The sequence below is a fragment of the Camelina sativa genome, chromosome 18 (assembly GCF_030686135.1).
Source record: "Camelina sativa cultivar CO46 ecotype springtype chromosome 18, ASM3068613v1".
In the NCBI taxonomy this organism is placed as follows: domain Eukaryota; kingdom Viridiplantae; phylum Streptophyta; class Magnoliopsida; order Brassicales; family Brassicaceae; genus Camelina; species Camelina sativa.
In genome coordinates this window covers 2,912,386-2,934,093 of record NC_141897.1, presented here as the reverse complement: position 1 = coordinate 2,934,093, position 21,708 = coordinate 2,912,386, and the positions used below count along the sequence as shown (strand labels likewise).

The window sequence follows — 21,708 nt, the reverse complement described above, 5'->3', positions numbered from 1 at the left end:
TGATTGTTCTATCTCTACAGATCGGTTTGCTCACTCACTTTGTGATCTTGGCTCTAGTATCAACTTGATGCCACATTCTGTTGCTGTTAGACTTGGGATGACAGATTTCAAGCCAACTAAGATCTCTCTTATCTTAGATGATCGATCCAAAAGGATTCCTGAAGGTGTCTTAGAGGATATTCCAATCAAGATTGGAGATTGCATGATTCCCACTGATTTTGTGGTGTTGGAATATGACAAAGAACCTAGTGATCTTCTCATCTTAGGACGCTCTTTCTTGGCTACAGCTGGTGCCATTATTGAAGTTAAGAAGGAACACATATCTCTGAATGTAGATGATTTGGTCATGAACTTTGAGATGGACAAGCTGAGAAGGGCTCCCACTATTGATGGTCAGACATTTTCTGTTGAAATTGCTATTGATGATGATCCAATCATAGAGCTTCATGGAGATATTATTGTTGGGTATGTCAAAGAGTTGGAGACTGTTGAGAAAGTGAGCAAGCAAGCTGTTAAGCTTGAAGATTGGAGTGGAGATCATCTAATCAATACTAGAGACCATGATGAGGTTATGATCTATGACAAGTCGCTGGTAGATGATGTTTTTGTAATGGAAACACGGATTGCTGAGGAAAGTTGCAGAATCGTTGAAGAGACACGAGTTGCAGGCTCAACATCGATCGATGCAGCTGTAGCATCGATCGACACACCTCCACGAGAACTTCCAAACCTGTCCAAAAACGAGAATTCTCGAGCTAATTCCTTAGCTGCAAGTCCTACACCGGTTGTCAGGCTGCAATCTCACCATTCCACAGTCCAAAAACCACATGTAAAGCAAAGAGCGCTTGTTTCTTCTGTTGATGATTTTGCAAGACTTAAAAGAAAGCCACCCATACTTAAGTCCCGCCCTGGTCTTGTTCCTCATATACTTGGCGAATCTCATGCACCTAGTGCCTACACACCACCTTGGATGAAGAGGCCATTCTCTCGGAAGCATTCATTGCCATGTTCTGATCCCCGGATGCCTGAAATCCGCTGCACAGTCAAGCTAATGACTGAAAAGAAGCGTTTAGTGGGAGGCAACCCACTTCTAGGTTTTTCTTTTCTTTTTGAGTCATTTTTCTTTTTGCATTGAGTCAGTTTTTGTTTAATTTTTGTTTGAAATTATGAATTGTCTATCTATCATGTTGCTTTTAACTTGTGTTTGAGTGCTAATCATCCAAGGATTGATCCATCAATGCAACTATCTGCAACTAACAAGGAGTTTCGGCCAACAAAAACACCATTCGTGATGAGTGTCGATCGACACCACTCTGGCATCGGTCGACACCAGCTGGTAACCCGAAACAGTTCATCTTTTCATTAAAATTTTCAATCTATTTTTGTTTCTTTTAGCTTTCCTCTTACTTGAAAACACTGAGGACAGTGTCATTTAAGTCTGGGGGAGGTTAGTACTAACTACTAACAAAGTTTTTATTTTTAGTGTGTCAAAACTGATTTTTGTTTTTATTGAGTCAAATTTTTCAAATTTGTGTTGGGGACTATGATTTTTCTCTTTAGGTGTATTGCCTTGGTTGATTAATGCTGCAGATTGAATCCACTAATTCTACTAATGGAAAATCCAATGGCTGACCAGTAAACCAGAGACATCCAAATTTCCAACAGAATCCATAAAAGCCTGAGGTAATTTCTGCACTTTTTTTTTTACCTCATCAAGGAGATTGATGTTCATTGAGCTTGACTCCTTGTTCATGCCTAACAAGTAAGATTTTCAAAAGAAAATGGTACTCCTCTCCCTTATCTAAGTTGAAAAGATTATTCTTGAGAGCTTTGTTTAGAAAAAAAAAAAGAGAATAAAAGATGAGATGATTTTGATCAGTTTAGAGAGGTAGGTAAATTACCTATGACCTCATTATTCGCCTCTTGAGTCAAATGATCACACAAAGTTTGGAAGCGAGGGGTAGGTAAATTACCGATGACCCCATTATTCGCCTACACCTTTGGTTAAAAAAAAAGAAGTCACTAAAAAAAAATAGCAAAGCAAAGCTCAAAGGAGGATAAGAATAGAATAAGTCTGGGGGAGAGAAAGAGTACCACTGGTATTAAAGATATATCTTGCTTGTTATGGTATTGTACGGGAATGAGTCTAGAAGGTGCTTGACATTGATCAAACTGATGAGACTCATTGATGAAGGCTTAATGGAGGAAGTAATGGAATTTGGTTTGAATTTGGGATGCTATGAATGTCAAAGGAGAAGTAGATGGTGGTTCGATTTAGATTTGTCTGATAAGCATATGGATTGTGGTTTGAATGATCATGGCATTAACTTTTGAGAGAAAATGAATTCCTGCGTTTTCAAACCTCTTTCACAGGTCTAAGTTTCTGTTTTGCTTGAGGGCAAGCAAAGGCTAAGTCTGGGGGAGTTGACATATCATGGTTTTTAGGTGTTTTTAGCCATGATATAAGTCTTATTTATAGTCTTTTTGGTATTTTTAGAGTCTTTTGAGTCTTTATAAGATTTAGCATAGATGGGAGCATAATGGAGCTAAATAGGAGGATTTGGAGTGTAATCAAGCATTGAGGCTAAGTTGTGAAGTTGGGACACAAGTTCAGAGACTTGCATCGGTCGATGCAAGTGATGGTGTTGATCGATGCATCATTCAACAGAAGAATCGGAAGTTTTCCCATAAATTTTGAAGATTTACAAATCTGCCCCAAAGTTTTCCATATTTGCATCATTAGTCCCTGGACGTGTTTTAGGAATAGAAATAGGATTTTATGGTCATTGTTTAGACCTAAGCTTTATTTTTCCCTGCAATTTTTGAGAGAAAACCCTGAGAGATTTTTAGAGAGCTTTTGGAGAGAATAATCAAGACTCCTTCAGAGAAGATTCAGAACTCATTTTCTTCTTCTTTAATCTCTTAATGTTATCTCTTTTATTCATGATTTGTGTTCTTACAATTATGTCTGGGTAGATCTGCTTGTTAGGGTTAGGGTTAGGGTTAGGGTTTCTCATTAGGGATTTCATGGATTGTTATATTGATTAATTGTTTGGATTCATTATCTTTCTTGTTCTTCACCATAGGTTGTTCTTAATGTTAGATGTTTGATTAGTCATCTGGATTTAGATCTTAGTATTATTAATTGATATGAGAATAGAATTGATTTTCTTGACAAAAACCTTTGGTGAGCAAAATTACTTTTTACAAAGAGATTTGAATTAGTGATTTTGTGAACTTATCTAAACTTGATTTATTGCTGATTTTTAACCTAAAATTTTACAAAGAGATTTGGATTTTCTGGTTTTAAATTTAGATAATATTTGCAGTGAGAACTGATTTATTTTACAATTGTGTTTAGAGTTCAAGAACGGTGCTTAATTATTGAATTCTGCTTGCTTAATTAATTGATCTGATTTTCTATGATTTCCTAAGAATTTCACTAGGCCTAGCGTTTTTAATTCCTGAATTTACAACACTTTCTAATTCTGTTTTTGCATTGTTTTTAAATTAATATTTCTGTTTAGCATAATTAAAAGATTATTAAATCTATTGTGTGAATCTAAAGTCTTTGTGGATTCGATCCCTAAGTAGTACAATTGATCCCTTAATTTGAGAGAGTAGCTCAGGGTTAAATTTGAGCATATCAAAACTCATAATCACCTTTTCTTACGGTGCCCATTTAGCGAACATGTATGGTTGCGGCTTCAGTCCCATCTTCGGCTACAACCTCTGCCTTTTCATACCTGGCCATCACTTAGCGCCTGGACAAAGATCAAATCGGACTCAGCTCTACCAACCCTCCGGAAGCTTGCGTGTCAGGTTGTGGTGTATCACCTCTGGAAGCTTAGGAATAATATCCTTCATAACCAGGTTTTGTATTCTCCAACGGCTATCTTTCAAGAGATTGTGACGGAGATCCGCAACACCATCGACGCCAGAGTTTCTCGGAAGCAATTCAGGACACTCATGGCACTTTGGACTAGATGAATTTCTCTAGTTGATTGACACTCAACAATTTTTTTGTAACCCTTGTTTTTTATTTTTCTTTTTTGGCAAGGTTATAAACATTATAGGTGGCTCTTTTGTAAACCTCAAACTTTTCATTAATATGAATATTCACATTCCTATCAAAAAAAAAAAAAAAAAAAAAAAGAAACAAACTCAAATTTGGAAAGAGAGACAAAATTTCAGAGTTGCACCTTCAGTTTGATCTATAGAAACCCTCATCTCGTTTCCTTTCCTTATCTTCAGGACTGCAGATTCAACACTTCTCGTACTCAAAGTCTTCCACCGCGCATGTACCTTTGGTTTGATGTATAGAAACTCTTAGTCTCGTTTCCTTTTTCTAATCTTCAGGATTGCAGATTCAACACTTTTCCTATACCGACCTCTCTTAAATCGCAGCTGTGGCTCCGGATGTGAAGAAAAGCCTCTTGGATCCATAGCTGAAGCAATTAGCCTCTTTCCACTTCTCTCTCTTTTAGTAGGAGTAAATCTTTTCTTAACTAGACTTGTATCACCGCTTGCATCAGCAATCACATAGACTCCACAATTCTTTACTTCACAACTATCAGCTAAAACCTCGTTCTGGCTATTGACAGGACGGAATTCAAATTCAAGTAGATCGTCAAAAATGTAACGGTTTTTCCCTATTCTGACATCAAAATGAATTATCGCGTCGTAGAAGAAAAATATGTGATCATTTTGAATCTTTGAAGCTTCCTTAGGACCCCAAAACTGAAAAACTTTCTCTAGCTTATGAGAGAGACCATTCATCATTTTCCTTATGCATGTGCACCTGATGCTAAAACCAGCAGCACTGTAGTAATTATCCCGAAATGAGACTACAACTGACATAGCAAAGCCTAAAAAGGTCTTTCTTAGGGAAGAAGTTAGCTGTATCATAGCAGAAGAACCTTTTTGCACAGAGGATTTCAGACTTCCAGGTGCAAGCACATCAGTTGAGCATTTCAGACTCACAGATGCAGGCGCACAGATTCTGAATGCAGTTACTGTGATGAGTTTCTGTTACAGCAAGACAGAAATGAATTAGATATGATAAACTAAAGAAAGTGAGTTTATGTTTAAATGCGTATGTAAGATAAGATTAATTACCTGGTGTTGCTCTCTGTTCATGATTTTAACAATACCCAAAGCTTTTGCTAAAAATCTTCTGAAGTCTTCTGGAGACAGATTAAAGCAATTACTAAATGTGCAGTGGAGGCGTTCGAAGCTCCAAGGAACTGACTTCATAGACACGCAACCGTGCACATTCAAAAATACTAGACTTTGGGGAAGCTCTGGGAGGGATTTGAGGTTTTTGCAATGGCGCAATCTAAGGCTATGTAGTTTAGGGAGGAGCTTGATACTCTCAGGAATTTTGCTGAAACCGTTTTCGCTAAGATCCAATGTGTTTAGTGAGGGAAGCTCAGATATATCTTTGGGTATATCCACCAAGCATGCGTTAGAAAGGCACAAAGATACTAGGGCGTACAATCTTGATCCCAAGAAGTGAAACATTGACAAGAGCTGCAGTGTAGTAGTGGACCATGGCCACTTCGGTTGCTGAATCCCGCCAATTTTTGGATATACAAATGTAGCTACAGACTCTTGTATGGCAGAGTTGTTTAAACACGAATCAGGAATATCTGATCTTAACTGCAACTTATCAATAATTTCACAGTCATCCAATCTTGATTTTTGAATAGCTGAATGACGTACCAAGGGCTCAGGTACTTCCTTTGTTGTCTCCGTATTAAGACGTTCCAAGCCTCTTAGAAATTTGGAATCAAGATTTGGAAGACTTTTCAGTGATGAGCAGCCAGAAAGCTTAAGCGTGACTATAGCTTTCAAGTTACTAATCCCCGGTGGCAGGTGCAGAAGTTGATTACAATTCTCCAAATCTAGTGTAGTAAGTCTAGTGAGATTCTCTATGGAAGATGGCATTACTTTTATGGCAGTTCCAGCTAGATATAGCTCTTTCAGGTTTGGTGAGAAATCCTGAATTTCCTTGAGATCTGAGCAGCCAGATAGATTAAGAACTTCAAGAGTTTCTATATCAATCATGGCAGGCAGACTTCGTAAACGAGAGCAGTCTTTAAGATTCAAGAAAACAAGCTTGCTAAGATGATGGATAGATGAACTAACTTTCACCAGGCTTGTACATCCTTCGAGATCAATATGCTCAAGGTTCAAGGCCTTTGAAAGCCTCGGGATCTTAATTAACTGTCGGGAGTGACTCAGTACAATCTTCTTCAGCTTCTCGAGATTCTATATACAAAAGCAATAATTAAGTAATCGAGTACAAGGTTAAACATTCGTGTAAGCATCTGATTACACCACAAAATTCAAGACTTACCTTAGTCCCTTTCCATAACTTCTCTATCTTACTATTCGGCATATTCAGTTCCACAAGTTTTTTAGGATTAAAGCTTCGTGGCAAGGATCTCAGAGGGTAACTTTCCCAGTGGAGTAGTCGTAGTTCATCAGGCAAAGAGTATAGGCCTCTAGGCAGACAAATGGTGCCACGGTTTCCAGAAGTTGAACAGTGGAGCTTTAGCAATCTAAGTCTATAGGTCCTCGCAAATATAGTAGGACTTAACTCACATGTCAAGTTAGACATGTCTAGAAATATGCCCTCTACTGCTACAGTTCCCTGGCAAAAAAGAGCAGAATATATAATATGAAATATTAGCTTTCACAACTGAACAAGTTAAAATAAATTCAACTTACCGAGTTGTTTGTCAATACTTCAGTGATTTCATTAGCATCCCACAATCTGCTACGCCTTCCTGGCTCTTTGCTTTCTTCACAAACAACAAACCGACCCATATCTTGGAACACGTTAGACATTTCTATCTTATCGTCTAAAGGTTCAATGAGGTACTCATCGATGAGACTATAAATTCCTAAATCTGTAAAGTAACTACACCCATCAAGTATTTGTGTCACATGATTTCTGTTTTCCCCTCTGAAGAAACAAGCAAGGTCCAAAAATATATTCTTCTCGTTTTCATTCAGGCCATCAAAACTTCTTCGGAATGCATCCATAATCTCAGTTGGAGGACTTTGGCGCAACATTTGGAGTTGTTCTTTTTCACTGACTGTACACTTGTTTGTTGCAAACATACCTAAAACTCTGAGAACCAATGGAATACCACTGGCATACCTCACAAACTCTGAATTCAACATGGACTCGTATTGTCCTAGGAGAGACAGAGACAAAATTTGAGAAGACTCAGATTGGGATAATTTCTGAATCTCATATAACTCTTTGACTTTACACTGTACAAGAACCTGCCTGTTCCTAGAGGTTAAGATGATTAAATGTCCACCAGAAAACCAATCAAACCCTCCAACTAAAGCTTCTGCATCTCTAGCATTACTCACATCATCAATAACAACAAGAACCGTCTTATTCTGGAACCTGTTCTTCATGAAACTTGGTTTTGTATCACAAGCATCTATAACAAGTTTTTCTTCCCCAAATAGTTTAGAGAATAACTCATCCCGCAGGTTACTCAACCCCTTTGTTTGATACATTAGATGAAAGTCTTGTAGAAAGTAGCATGAATCATAACCTGGAGCCAGTCTTCTGAATATTTCTCTAGCAACACTTGTCTTACCTATGCCAGGCATACCCCAAATCCCAACCATTTGCGTGTCTGAGGTTTGTAAGCTGTTAAGCAACGAGTACATTCTAGTCACGTTCTGGGAAGAGATGGAAAATAATCTCAAGCACGCATATCTAACTATCTCCTCGGGAAGTATAGATTTACCCCTACAACAAAAGATGCGAGTATTGAAATAAACAAATGTATCGAAGAACTAATGTGCCGAAGTTTTCGAAAAACATAAAAAAGAAATATACACCATAAGTGGACGACAGCTTAAAGAAAAGGGAGAAGTCTTGTTACCCCGCTATCCATTTACAGTCATCAGTGTGAGCTAATTCATTAATCGCTTCCTTCCATTTCTGAACTCGCCCTGCACCCTGGACTGAGTTGCCAAGTTGTGAAAAAGTTGCTTCAACAAACCCTTTCGGATCATGAACCTCTGAAGGTGTCACTTTAAGAAAAACGGGAATAATTAGGACGCCGTTTGCTTTCTGGTACTCCATGAGTGTCACGAGTTTATCCAAGCTTTCAGCTGAAGCATAGTTTTTTGAAAACAACAGAATGAAAACACCGTACAAGGTATTTAAGTCTTGAATCCTCGTCTCTGTGTCGTTAACTAGATCATATTGTAAAGTAACAATTGCTCGCTTCCGCAGCTCATTCATGATTTCATAAATGAAAACGGTCTCTTCCACCTCCGCCTGATTGCCACCACAGGAAATGACACAGACACATTTCAGTATTGGATTATAACAAGAATGCGCTGATAGAGACTGGAGCCTTCTCTTTATATCACTAAGCGTGTTTGACGAGGGAATTTGCCTTCTGGAGATGTCTGTAATGAAAAAAAAAAAACTGTTAATGCAGGAACCAAAAGAATGGTAACATCAAGTAGCAATCCCCATACCTTTTGACCTTGAGCTTGAGCTGGACAACCTATATTTCTAACAAGGAGGTAGAAAGGTATGAAATCGTTGGTCTACGAGGAAATGAATAAACAAAAAGCCAGAAGGAATGGAAAAGAAACCTGCAAATGTGATTTTACATGGAAAATGTTCAGTCTGGAAACACCCATCAGCTTCAAGACTGCCTTGGGTGTGGCTCCTGAAATTTCAATGAATGGTCTATGTTATGGGTTTATCAGTTAAAATGAAGTATTATTTCTTAAGGCACAAGGATCACCCACGGTCAGATCCGCCAAGGGAATTGACAGCCTCCACAAATCTTTCATGAAGCTCCGGAGTCCAAACAGTACGACGTTCACCTACTTGTAGTTGGGGCTTGACAACAGGAACATGAACTGGAGTCCCATAACTAGGGTGTTTAAGAATTTGCTGCCGTGGCTCCGGATCAAAAGAGAGTGCCCAATCTAATGGATCTAGATGAGTTTCTTGTGGTTCAATAATAGGAAATGGAGGCCAATTCACAGGATTTTGATCATAACTTTGTAGTTGTGGTTCGCATAGAGAAAATGATGATGATGTCCAATCAAAATGATCTTCTTCTAGTTGTAGTTGTGGTTCCATTTCCATATCTAGATCAAAATTCTTCGTTTTTCATGTTAAAAAATTTGACAAAACAATAAGGATTGAGTTTTTTCACATTATAAGTATTTGGATAGACGCAAATGAAAAGGATAAAAGAGAAAGCTTGAAGTGATACCTTTCGCTCAAAGTTTCGAGACACTAATGAGTCCATCATGGCTTGACGTGAGGGTATGACCATCATAGCTTGACTTGAGGGTATGAGTCCACTGCTAGTGCTACTTGCGGCCTCTTTTTCCCGCCGGTTTTTCACGGTCCGAGCTGGTTTCTCATCTGATCCTTCCATTGATTCCGACATCTTCTCGTCCGTGATTCAGATCGTGTTCTTGAATCTGGATGCCCGTTGACTGCGACCCTTTCTACGACTAGCTGGAGCCTAGACTCTAGAGGGTTAACAATTGAAACTTTGTTTAGTAATTTAATCACGACTAATGCACGACGTAATTGTTTGGAGTATGTCAACGCTTAGTTAGGTTCCACCACCTCATCACTACATCTTCTACATCCGTAAACCCACGACTTTTCATGGCTTCTCCATTCTCTGCTTCTTCGTCTTCTTTGTTAATGGATCCCTCCCGGCGGAAGTACGACGTGTTTCTGAGTTTCCGAGGCGTAGACACACGCCATTCTTTCACCTGCTACCTCCACGATTTCCTTCGATGAGAAACTCCGGAAAGGCAACGATCTCGTGGCACTTTTGGAGAGGATCGAGCAATCGAAGATCTCTATCGTCGTTTTCTCTGACAACTACGCGAATTCTGCGTGGCGTTTGGAGGAAATCACGAAGATCATCGAGTGCAGAGAAAGATTCGGTCAGGTGGTGTTGCCGATCTTCTACAAAGTTCGGAAATCGGATGTGGAGAATCAGACGGGTGATTTCGGAGCACCGTTTGAGAATATCAGTGAGAGTTTTCCAGGATTTCAGCACAGAGTCCCGGCGTGGAAGGAAGCTTTGAAAACTGCTTCGAATATCGCCGGCTATGTTCTGCCGGACAAAAGGTAATCCCCGTAAATCTTTGATTGCATTCTAAATTTCTTTGGGAAAAAGATGAATTATATTATAGCAGTTTTACGTTTCGGGTGCCCGTCTCGTTTAGTTCGGACTCTCTGATTTGACCGTGGGAATGATGCACCTTTAATGTAATTGGGGTACAATTCTATAGCCCTATGTTTTAGAATGATAAAAGGCATACAGCGATGAAAATACATATATGGCAAAGTTAAAAAAATAAATACGATATGGTTATATATTTCATCTTCATGTTTCACTTATTTATTTTATGTATTTCATGTTTTAAAATTTTCTACAAATATGAAAAATTTACTAATATCTTATGATTGACATTACATATATCTAATTTATATGTTTATTAGAAAAGTCCAAAAAGGGTTATGTAATTTTTAACCAAAAAACGATTCTAAATTTCCTCCTAATAATTCAACACTCATTCAAACTTTAGACTACGTACAATGAGCCAGTTGAATTTTTTTTTTCCCAACTGAGTTGAATAATGTGAAAAGTCTAGGAGGTGAAAAATGAAAGGGTGAACTTTACTTATTGAAATTAAATTAAAATAATTAAGAGTTACATAATATTTTTAAATAAAATTTTTGTTTTCTTTCTTATTTTGAGTGTTAAAAAGGTTAGTGTTAAGATCCATTCAGGCCCGTCTCAGCATTTTTGAAAGGCTTAGGCAAGAAAAAAAATTTTGGGCATTTTTCACATAACTTTTTTTTTTTTTTTTTTGATTTTTTTGGGCCTTTTTCAGATTTTTAAAAAATTGTTTTTTTGCTTTTTTGGATCTTTGTTATTAAGGATTTTTTTACAAATTTAGTTTGGGCCCTTAGAAAATGCCAACCCTGCCATCCCACTAAAACAGGACCGGATCCATTTCAGAGGAAAATAACGAGAAAATATATAAACACAAGTTTATTGGAGGCTAATAGAAAACTATAGTAAAACTATAGAGTATGAAAAATGATGAATCTATAATACTAAAGCAGGAGTATCACTAGACTAAAATTGAAACATGACTTTGTTTTGCTATAATTTTTATTAAAAATAGTTAGAGAATCGCCTAATTTAATTAAATTACTCTATAGTTTTAATTTATCTAACTGACGTTTATACCTATAGGGCCAACACATATTTACAACCGGGTCGACACGCGAATCTTGTATGACCCTTCGTAACCTGGATTTATACTATTGGGATCGTGTATTTGGTTTGATTAAAGAATAATTATTCTCGTCGCCAAACAGAGATATAATCTCTATACATGAAAACTGGTATCCAAGTATTTAATGGTTCGGTAATATCAAATATTAACTACTACCATACTTAATCCCTATAATTATTACGAATATTAATAATAATGAGAAATCTTTAATACTTATCGATTGTGACTTTGTTGCTTCCAAAATAATCAATAGATTAAATACGAAATTATATATATATATATATATATAAACTTATTTGATTTGTTTTTATATTGTGAAATATTTACGGAAACAACAAATCAACTTAATACAATTAAATAAAAACAAATCATCATTTAGTTTAGATTTTTTAATATTCCTTTAACAAAATTATAGTAATTAATTATGAGTATTATAGATGGAAAGAATAAAAAACTCAGAAATATATATATATATATATATATATATGTAAAGTTGTAAACTAATTTACAGAAAAGATGTACTGTATATCCCACATCGACTAAATATTTTGGAATATGGTTCATAATCACTATAAATATATGACTAATATGTTTTGAGTACAAATGAGCAGGAACCTTGATTTATTAGGTATCCAAATTTACCAGTTTAATTTTGTTCTATATTTGAGCATATTTTAAACTTTTAAAAAGTAAACATATTATAATATATTTACATATTTAAAAAAGTTTAAGATATTAGAAATATTTAATTTTTTATAGAATGTTTAAAATATTATAATATATTTTAAGTATATAAAATATTTAAGTAATATTAATATTTTTACTCTTAAAAATTTTGAAACATAAAAAAAAGTTTGAGTTTAACCCGTTAAAACATGTATTTTTTATCAAACTATAAATTAAATTGGGTTTTTACAAATTTTTCACTTCGTAATCGTCCCAAAACGCAAATGCGTGAAATTGTGAGATATTTTTATAAGTTGTTTAAAGTTGCTTCCTTAATAATCTTTTAAAAAATTGAAATTATCTACATTAAAGAAGAAGTACTCATGGACCAACTTTTAGATGATGACTTTGTTTTGGTAGTTTTAAAATAAAATGGTTAGTAATCAATAATTATTATCACAATAGAATATTATGACATTAAAATTCTCTAACCATTCAAATTAAGTCGGATCTCGCGTGGGTCATTTAGTACCCGATTATTTGATCCGATTTTCTCATCAAACATTATATGTTGATTCTCAAAATAAAATTATATCTTGGCCACATTATATGTTGAAATCCAAATCTTACAAAATTGCTTGATTGCCGAGATTTTTTTTAACTGCAAATCTAAAACAATCTTTTGGGATAATCTTACACATAGAATACTTTTCTTTTTTTTTTTTTTTTTCAACCAAACATTAATCAAATTAAAAAATAACTCCAAGATTGGTTGCCCAAACCGGAGGAAAAGAGTTTACAAAGGAAATTTCAGAGGAAAGCAATCTTGAAGAACGGGCTAGACAATCTGCCCTTACATTGAGCTCTCTAGAGATCCTGATCAGGGAGAACGAGGAAAAGCATGGTCTGAGCACAAGAAACTCCTCTAACAGGTTCGAAAAAGATGGCCAATCGTCAGGCGTCTGCACCATCGCCACCAATTCTGCACAGTCTGTCTCAAAGCTTTGACATCCAACTCCAGCCGCCAAGAGTGACTCCATAGCCCAAATCAAGGCTTGTAGCTCTGCATGTAAGGATGTAGGACCGCATCTCTGACTCCGTGCTCCCAAAAGGAGAGTCGCATCATCATCACTACAACACCACCATCCTAGACCCTGCATAGCATCTGACCCTTTCCAAGAACCATCAATCTGACATCGAGGAAACGCTCCCCTATCCTCCACCAGAGGCGTAGTATGCAAATACCTATCCGAATAGGATTTTGCTTCTTCCCATAGTAATTTATCATTATTCGCCTGGTGTAGAATTTCCGTCGGCTCGGCCTGTAACCCCTGAAAAACTTTTTTATTCCTATCTTTCCATAATGTCCAAAGTATCCAAGGAAGACGATTAGCTACATCCGAATCCCCCGACTGAGAGGCTGCCCGCCAAAAAATAAAGTCTAAATTTGCATAAATTGAAGCAAATGGAAAGCCATCGGGGACTAACGAAACTAGGGACAACTCCCAAACATCGAGCGAGCGAGGGCACTCAAAGAGAGCATGATTGATAGTTTCTGGTGCAGCCCCACACCGTTTGCAGAGTGTATCACACCGGATACCCCTATACGCAAGTCGTTCGAGCACTGGGAGGGTGCCCGACGCAATCTGCCAGAAAAAATGTTGGACCTTTGGGGGAACATCCAGCTTCCACACCTGGGCCCTGAGGGCCATACATGTTGGTCCGTATTCGACTTCCGTCATCAGTTCTCTGGCTAATCTATAACCTGATTTAACCGTATACTTCCCTGACTTGGTAAAATGCCATACTAACCGATCCCGTTGCTGGACCTTACTGACCGACATACGCCGAATAATCGGTATATCCCCCGGATCCAGAAACTCTTCTAGAGTAGGCAAGTGCCAATCCTTCGTGACAGGATTAATTAAGTGGTTCACCATCAAGCTCGGTAACCAGAGTCGTCCCCGACCATTGGCAGGACGTGGTCTAATATCCGGAATCCATGGATCTCTCCAAACCGAAATAGAACTACCCGAACCTACCGCCCATCGCGCTCCATATTCCACTAAATCTTTCGTTGAAAAAATACTCCTCCAGGCAAAGGAGGGATTAGAAGGTTTTTTGGCCATAAGCGGGTGTTTATTGCTAAAATATCGGCCTTTCAAAACCCTCGCCATTAATGACGTCGGGTGTTGAATTAAACGCCAATACTGTTTTGCTAACATAGCATCATTAAATTGTTCCAAGGCTCTGAAACCTAGACCCCCATCACACTTATCCTTACATAGTTTATCCCAAGCCACCCAATGTAAACCATGAGCCTTATCGTTGGATTTCCACCAAAAAGTGGAAATAGCACTCGTTAATTTAGATGTCAACTCTTGCGGCAATTTGTAGCAGGACATCACATGCGTGGGAAGTGCCAAAGCCACCGATTTAATCATAATCTCCTTACCACCTTTTGATAAAAGCTTTGCATTCCAACCATTGACACGATCATCCAATCGATCCTTGACATATCCAAAAACCTTATTTTTTGAACCCTGGAGGCTTTCAGGAATGCCCAAATAAGATCCCATACCTCCCTCTTTGGTAATACCAATAACTGACTTCAACTGATCCCTTATCTCAGTAGGAACCTTCTTGCCAAACATTATAGATGATTTCTCTAAATTAACCTCTTGTCCTGAGGCTTTGCCGTAATTCCTGATAATTTCCATGACCGTCTGACATTCTGTCGCCTCTGCTTTACAGAAGAAAAGACTGTCATCAGCAAACAACAAATGCGAAATGGTAGGACTATCCCGGGCGATTGTGATACCCGTTACCTTTTTCTCCCGTTCTGCCTTTTTGATATTCGCTATCAGAACCTCTGTACAGAGTATAAACAAGTACGGTGACAACGGGTCCCCCTGACGAAGACCCCGCTGTGGTTTAATAAAACAAGAAACAATATATATTTTGCTGAGATTTGATATATCAAATATTAACTTCTAAATGATAACCGAAATATACCTAATCTCACTATAAATACAATGGTTTCCTAACTATTGAAATATCTCACACTAAAATTTAACAAGCAAATTCTCATTTTTTACAACAAACAAAAATAAAGAAAAACTCATCCTTTTACAAAACTATTATCTGATATTGCGGTGTGTCTATCCTCTTACAAAACTATTATCTGATATTACGGAATGTCTATCCTCTTACAAAACTACTATCTAACATTGCGGTGTGTCTGTTTCCGTGAAAAGCTACATTCTGCAAACTATTTACTCTATTAAGATTTCCAATTTACCGTATAACCCCAAATATACAAATAAACACTATATAAACAAAGAAAATAAGTCAAAATAAAAAACTACACTACAAAGATACAAATTACAAAAAAAAGTAACTAACAAAATATATAATCCTGTGCTGTAGCACGAGCTTCTCCTAGTTTTTGTGTAAAAATAATTTTTATGTGATAATTGACCTATGATAATTCAGACTAAAAAATATATGAGAAATTTCACTAACTAATAAAAGAATAATACATGTCCCTGTCCATATTTAATTACTCACAATTTTTTTTCTCCAATAATTGAATGACAAGTGATTCTTTCAACTCTATTTAATCCATGTGTGTTTTTCAGCCCATGATTGATTTTTTTATTATTCAATAGACCATTGTTAGTCAAATAAATTCTCATCTTACTGCTCCTCTTGTAATCTATCCATGAATTATTCATACAAAGTTTTTGTTGAATGGAATACAACCTTAGTAAGATTGAACTCAGTTTTACTTCTCCATCTCCTTTACAGTTGTAGGTACTGTTCATCTTTCGAAATCTACGTGTAACTCCTAAACCCTAAGCATAAAGAGAATAAATAATCAGCTTGGTATACTTGTCGCTTGTTCCAGTCGTTTGTATTAGTAACACAAATTGTTTTCTCAAATGTAAATTCATTTTTTTATATTTGCTGTAGATTTTGTAGTCAGGACGTTCTTTACCTCTTTTTTATCTTGGAACTTTATTTATCACCGCACTTGTTTTGACGTTCTTCTTTTTTGCATTTGGCAGTCACGAATGTGACTTTGTTGACAAGATAGCCAAGGAAACTTTTAAGACGCTGAACAAGCTGTCTCCATTTGAAATCCGTGGTCTTCCTGGGGCTGAACTGCGCATGCAGGAACTGGAAAAGTTATTGGATCTTAAAAGGAAAAGTTGTGTGAGAGTTGTTGGTGTTCTTGGTATGGCGGGTATCGGTAAAACAACTGTTGCAGATTGCGTATATAAACGAAATTACAGTCGATTTGATGGCTACTGCTTTCTCGCAAATATTAACAATGAAGAGAGACTACATGGATTAGATCACTTGCAGCAGAAACTCCTCCAAAAATTATTGGATGAAGAAAATCTAGATGTTGGAGCTCCTGAAGGAGCACATGAAGCTTTGAAGGATCGTCTTCAGAACAAGAAGGTTTTTATTGTTCTTGACGGTGTGACAAATGAAGACCAAATAAGAATGCTTATCGGACAATGGGAAAGAGAGTTGTATCGAGAAGGAAGTCGAATTGTGATAACAACTAGAGACAAAAAAACTACTGGAGAAGCTAGTTGATGCTACATATGTGGTTCCAAGATTAAGTGATAGGGAAGCACTGGAGCTTTTCTGCTTGAATGCATTTTCTAGCAACCAATCTCCCACCACAGAATTCATGGATTTGTCAAACAAGTTTGTTGATTATGCTAAAGGACATCCGTTAGCTCTAAAGTTGTTAGGTTCTGATCTATGTCAAAGGGACAAATTTTACTGGCAGAGGAAATTGGAGAGATTACAGAAAAGGCCTGACGGTAAGATTCAGGAGGTACTGAAAATGAGTTATATGGAACTGTGTCCAGAGCAGAAGAGCATCTTTCTCGATGTTGCGTGTTTCTTCAGATCAGAAAAAACAGATTTCCTTTCGAGGATTCTGAATACTGACCATATTAATGCTGCAACTCTGATTGATGATCTTGTTGATAAGTGTTTGGTAACCATTTATGATAATCGGCTTGAGATGCATGACCTTCTTCTTACAATGGGGAAGGAGATAGGTTATGAATCATCCATCAAAGAGGCAGGTAACAGGGGTCGATTATGGAACCAAGAAGATATATGTCGTGTGCTGAAGTACAAAACGGTGAGCAAACCAAAATATATTGTTACTTACATATCATATCTACTAGTATTGATGCAGTTTCTGATTTTCACTTTATTTGATTATCTTGCTTCTCAGGGAACTGCTGAAACTAGAGGCATCTTCTTGGATATGTCAAATGCAGAAAACATGAAGCTAAGCCCTGATGTATTCACAGAGATGTGGAATCTCAAGTTCCTCAAATTCTACAATTCTCAGTGTTCTCAATGGTGTGAGAACGACTGTAAATTTCGCTTCCCGTTTGGTCTTGATTGCTTTCCAGATGAGCTGGTGTACCTCCATTGGCAGGGATACCCTTTGGAGTACTTGCCATCAAACTTCAACCCAAAGAAACTCGTTGATCTCAATCTGCGTCACAGCCATCATACAAAACTTTGGGAAGAGAAAAAGGTTTTGCCTCCTATTAGAACAGATTCTAGCTAGAGTCAAGTCTGCATATAATTATTAAATTTTTGATGAAATATATTGCAGAATACAGCAGAGTTAAGGTGACTTGATATCAGTCATTCAAAAAACTTGCTGAGTTTATCAGGCTTGATGGATGCTCGAAATATTGAAAGATTGAACGCTGAATGCTGTACAAGTTTGATCAAGTGTTCATCAATCCGTCAGATGGACAGTCTTGTTTACTTGAACTTCAGAGAGTGTAAAAGCCTAAAGAGTATTCCGCAGGGGATCAGTCTTAAGTCGTTGAAATCTCTAATCCTTAGTGGTTGCTCAAAGCTAAGAACATTTCCAATTATTTCAGAAAACATAGAATCTCTATATTTGGATGGGACGGGAATCAGAAGAGTTCCTGAATCCGTAGATAGCCTCCAATACCTAGCTGTGTTGAATTTAAAAAAGTGTTGCAGTTTGACTCATCTTCCCAGCAATCTTTGCAAGCTGAAATCTCTTCGAGAACTGATTCTTTCTGGCTGTTCAAATCTGGAGTGTTTTCCAGACATTGATGAGACATGGAATATTTGGAGATTTTACTTATGGATGAGACGGCCATCAAACAGATACCTAGATCAATGAGTATGAGTAATCTCAAGCTATTTACATTTGGTGGATCCAAATTTAGGATTCAGCAGGTTTGGAGTTGCTACCTTTCTCAGGCTGCTTTCGTTTATCAGAACTCTATCTCACAGATTGCAATATCCACAAGTTTCCCAACAACTTCAGTTGCTTGTCATCAGTACATAGCTTATGCTTAAGCAGAAACGATTTAGAATACCTACCCGAAAGCATCAAAAAACTTCACCATCTGAAATCACTTGACTTGAAACACTGCAGAAAGCTCAACTCACTACCAATGCTTCCATCAAATCTGCAGTACTTGGATGCTCATGACTGTGCTTCTCTAGAAACAGTTGCAAAGCCCATGACACATCTTGTGGTAGCTGAAAGAGTTCAATCTACTTTTATATTCACTGATTGCTTCAAGCTTAACCAAGAAACACAAGAAAATATTGTGGCTCATGCCCAACTCAAGAGTCAAATACTGGCGAATGCGTGTCTTAAACGTAATAATAAGGTCCATCTCCATTAACTCTCTTCTTCCATTGACATTTTATCATGATCTAATGCTTAATGGTTTCCTCTGTATCATCTCAGGGACTAATTTATGAACCTTTAGTTAGTGTCAGTTTTCCTGGAAACGACTTACCTTTATGGTTCCGCCATCAGAGAATGGGCTCTTCCATAGAAACACACTTGCCTCCACACTGGTGTGACAATAAATTTATGGGGCTCTCCTTATGTGTGGTTGTCTCTTTCAAAGACTGTGAAGATCAATCCAACCGTTTCTCTGTAATTTGCAAGTGCAAGTTCAAGAGCGAGAGCGGTGACTGCATCAGATTTATTTGCACTCTTGGGGGATGGACTGAGCCGTGTGGATCATGTGGACATCAATCACGGAAAATTGTGTCTGACCATGTGTTCCTTAGTTACAACAACAGCTTCCATGTCAAGAAATGTCGTGAAGAGAGTAATGAGCACAATAGATGTTGCAACACTGCTGCCTCTTTCAAATTCTTTGTTAGTGATGACAACAAGAGGAAGCTAGGAAGCTGCGAGGTGGTGAAATGTGGAATGAGCTTGTTATATGCTCCGGATGAGATTGATTACAGACTCCAGGAAACACTGGAGAATAATCTCAATGAAGTGATATCAATAAAAGAAGCAAATCAACATGAAAATGGCTCGGGTGAAGCTGTTTTGCCCAAGAGGAGGCATTCGTTTTTAAAAGATGAAGAGATAACTAACGGGAAAAGAATAAAGGAAGTAAACAACTAGTACTCATGAGTGTTTATGTTTTTTTTTTGTGTGAAAAGCACATGGTTTCTTACCAAGGCTGGATTCAGACAAAGTTCAATCATGTTTCACTCTGCAGCAAGTCAAAAGATGAAATCACTAGAGACATTAACGCCAAGAATGACATTTTTAGTTCTCAGAAGTAAGTTGAGCCTGATGATGTAGGGTCTAAACTTGTAGTCTAGTGATTTCATCTTGGCGTTAAAATGTAGTCTTGCTGATATCATATGAAGATGCGTGAATAAAGAAGCTCTTGATCTATATTCACGTGGAAGTTGTTTGCTTTCACCACTGAATTTATCATCCTTCGTTGCTGTTGCATTAGCAATCTTCTTCTCCTCAAGGGAACCTAAAATCTACTTTTACACCTTGTCTGACTTCCTCTACCATTAGGTTTTCATGAAAATGTGCTTCTCAGGAATCATTATCAAAATTCACTAACCACTGGACTTGGATCAATTTTGTGTCCCAAAACCATAATTAAATTCAGAAAACCACTGGACTCCCATGAACATTTGCTTCTCACGAATAATTATCAAAGTTCACAATTAACCAAACAAAAATTACGCTTTAGTACCTCACAGTTTGCAGCATAGTAAGTACCATCTGTGACTTCAATTTCAATGGAAGCCTTAGTAGGAAAACATTTCTTCTTAAGACCTACTTCATGACATCTGTTGATATTCAACCAACATGGCAAAGCCAATGAAAACGTGGGTAGACTTAATCGTACATTTCTCATCGCCTAGCTTGAATAAAAACCTCCAACATGGCAGTTAAGAATTGCTAGAAGAGGACGTCCCAATAACATTGTTGAATTCAAATATACATTTTACCATAAGGTTGTTTTAGATAAGTCTTGAAACGAAACAATAATATCACATTCCAAAAAGTCCACTTTCACTCCAATGTCGAGGGTGGATCATTCTGTTACACACAAAAGCCAAACTGAAACTAGGTTTTCTTTTTGTCTATCCTAGCAGGTTCAATTATTTATGTAGTTGTAGTACTTAAGCTGTCAATCCAAATGGAATGATGCTACCACTCAAGATGCAATCAAGAAATCACAAGTCAAGTCAATTCAAAGAATGGTTTTATATCTAACAATCCTAGAATAATCAGAATGCAAAACGGAAATGAGCTACAGAACTAGAAACGAGAATGCATGACAAGAAGTAAACATGAGTAAAAACAGAAACGAGTCTAAACGTGAACTAAACAGCAAGAACCGAAACAGTCTCAAGAATGCAATAAAAATCAGAAAGATAGAAGTCCTAAGGATGAGAGTAATTGATGTCGGTGGAGTCTCCTAGTCTACAGAGTGTTTAACATGTCACAACAAACTATCCATGGACAATCAACATCGCGACTTAGCTAATCCAATATCTTGACATAAGCTACTCAGACTTAACCACTTCCAAACCTAGATCTCGCTAGAGAAACATGATCAAGCAGACATGAAAAACTAGTTCATTCACTTCAACAAACATCCTAGACAACTAATCTCTTAGGCTAGGAATATAAGTCTCTGGCACTAGTTGGTCAGACATTTCATCAAGCATCTTTTGTGTGTGGTGTGGAAATGTCTAAGACCTAGTTCCAATTGACCAAAGATATACTAGTATTTCTAACTCTACTCCATAAGGGAATCACACAAATCTAAACTTAAACACCCTACATACTAAGATCCTCCACCTAATCTATCCCATCCTCAAGAACTCTAGCACTACTCAGATCCAGAAATCATCATCACCAAAGATACAAATCCAGAAATCATTAAATCAAGCATGATCAGATAGAGAAAAATGAGATGAACAACTTTGTAGAAGAAATCAAATGCAAAAACATAATAAAATCAAAGCTATCTGGATTACAAAATCAAAGAACGTTTTAGGTGGCTAGGTAAACCTTAAAGAAAAACGAGATGTATGAGTAAAGACTTAACAAAATGTATTTATAGTAAAACATGGAAAACCCTAAGACATAAAACGACAAGATAGATTGTCGGTTCGGGAATCGGGTTGGCTGAGTTGGAGCGTCTTTCTTCCAGACGTGCGGTCGAGTTGGTGTGTGTGGAACAGATCGAGTGGAGTGGCGTTGACTCGAGCTGGGTCGAGTGGAGTGACGTTGGCTCGAGCTTGTTCGAGTGGAGTGGTGTTGGCTCGAGCTGGGTCGAGTGGAGTGGTGTTGGTTCGAGCTAGGTCGAGTGG

General features: G+C 37.4%; 1 protein-coding gene and 1 pseudogene across 2 annotated transcripts; one reads left to right on the top strand and one right to left on the bottom strand.

The window, feature by feature from the left end:
- Positions 1-4,083: 4,083 nt before the first annotated feature.
- Positions 4,084-10,185, bottom strand: LOC104760401 (putative disease resistance protein At4g19520). The gene is made up of 10 exons (XM_010483322.3): positions 9,647-10,185; positions 9,282-9,546; positions 8,806-9,166; positions 8,647-8,723; positions 8,527-8,563; positions 7,920-8,454; positions 6,736-7,783; positions 6,362-6,658; positions 5,119-6,273; positions 4,084-5,028 (listed from the first exon to the last, which is right to left on the bottom strand). The coding sequence occupies exons 2-10, from the start codon at positions 9,459-9,461 to the stop codon at positions 4,330-4,332; spliced, it is 4,389 nt and encodes a 1,462-aa protein (XP_010481624.2). The 5' UTR covers positions 9,462-9,546; positions 9,647-10,185; the 3' UTR covers positions 4,084-4,329.
- Positions 9,689-19,559, top strand: LOC104760400 (disease resistance protein RPP2B-like; annotated as a pseudogene). The gene is made up of 5 exons (XR_015588493.1): positions 9,689-10,162; positions 16,080-17,182; positions 17,279-17,590; positions 17,672-18,719; positions 18,800-19,559. The product of XR_015588493.1 is annotated as a disease resistance protein RPP2B-like (transcript).
- Positions 19,560-21,708: the final 2,149 nt, after the last annotated feature.

Bases quoted from the DNA above. Each gene is read 5' to 3' on its own strand.
- LOC104760401 (XM_010483322.3), bottom strand. From the start codon at position 9,461: ATGTCGGAATCAATGGAAGGATCAGATGAGAAACCAGCTCGGACCGTG. The intron at 8,724-8,805 runs GTGGGTGATCCT...TTGAAATTTCAG, and splicing joins TTCCCTTGGCGGATCTGACC to GAGCCACACCCAAGGCAGTC. The intron at 7,784-7,919 runs GTAACAAGACTT...CTTTTGTTGTAG, and splicing joins GACTGTAAATGGATAGCGGG to GGGTAAATCTATACTTCCCG.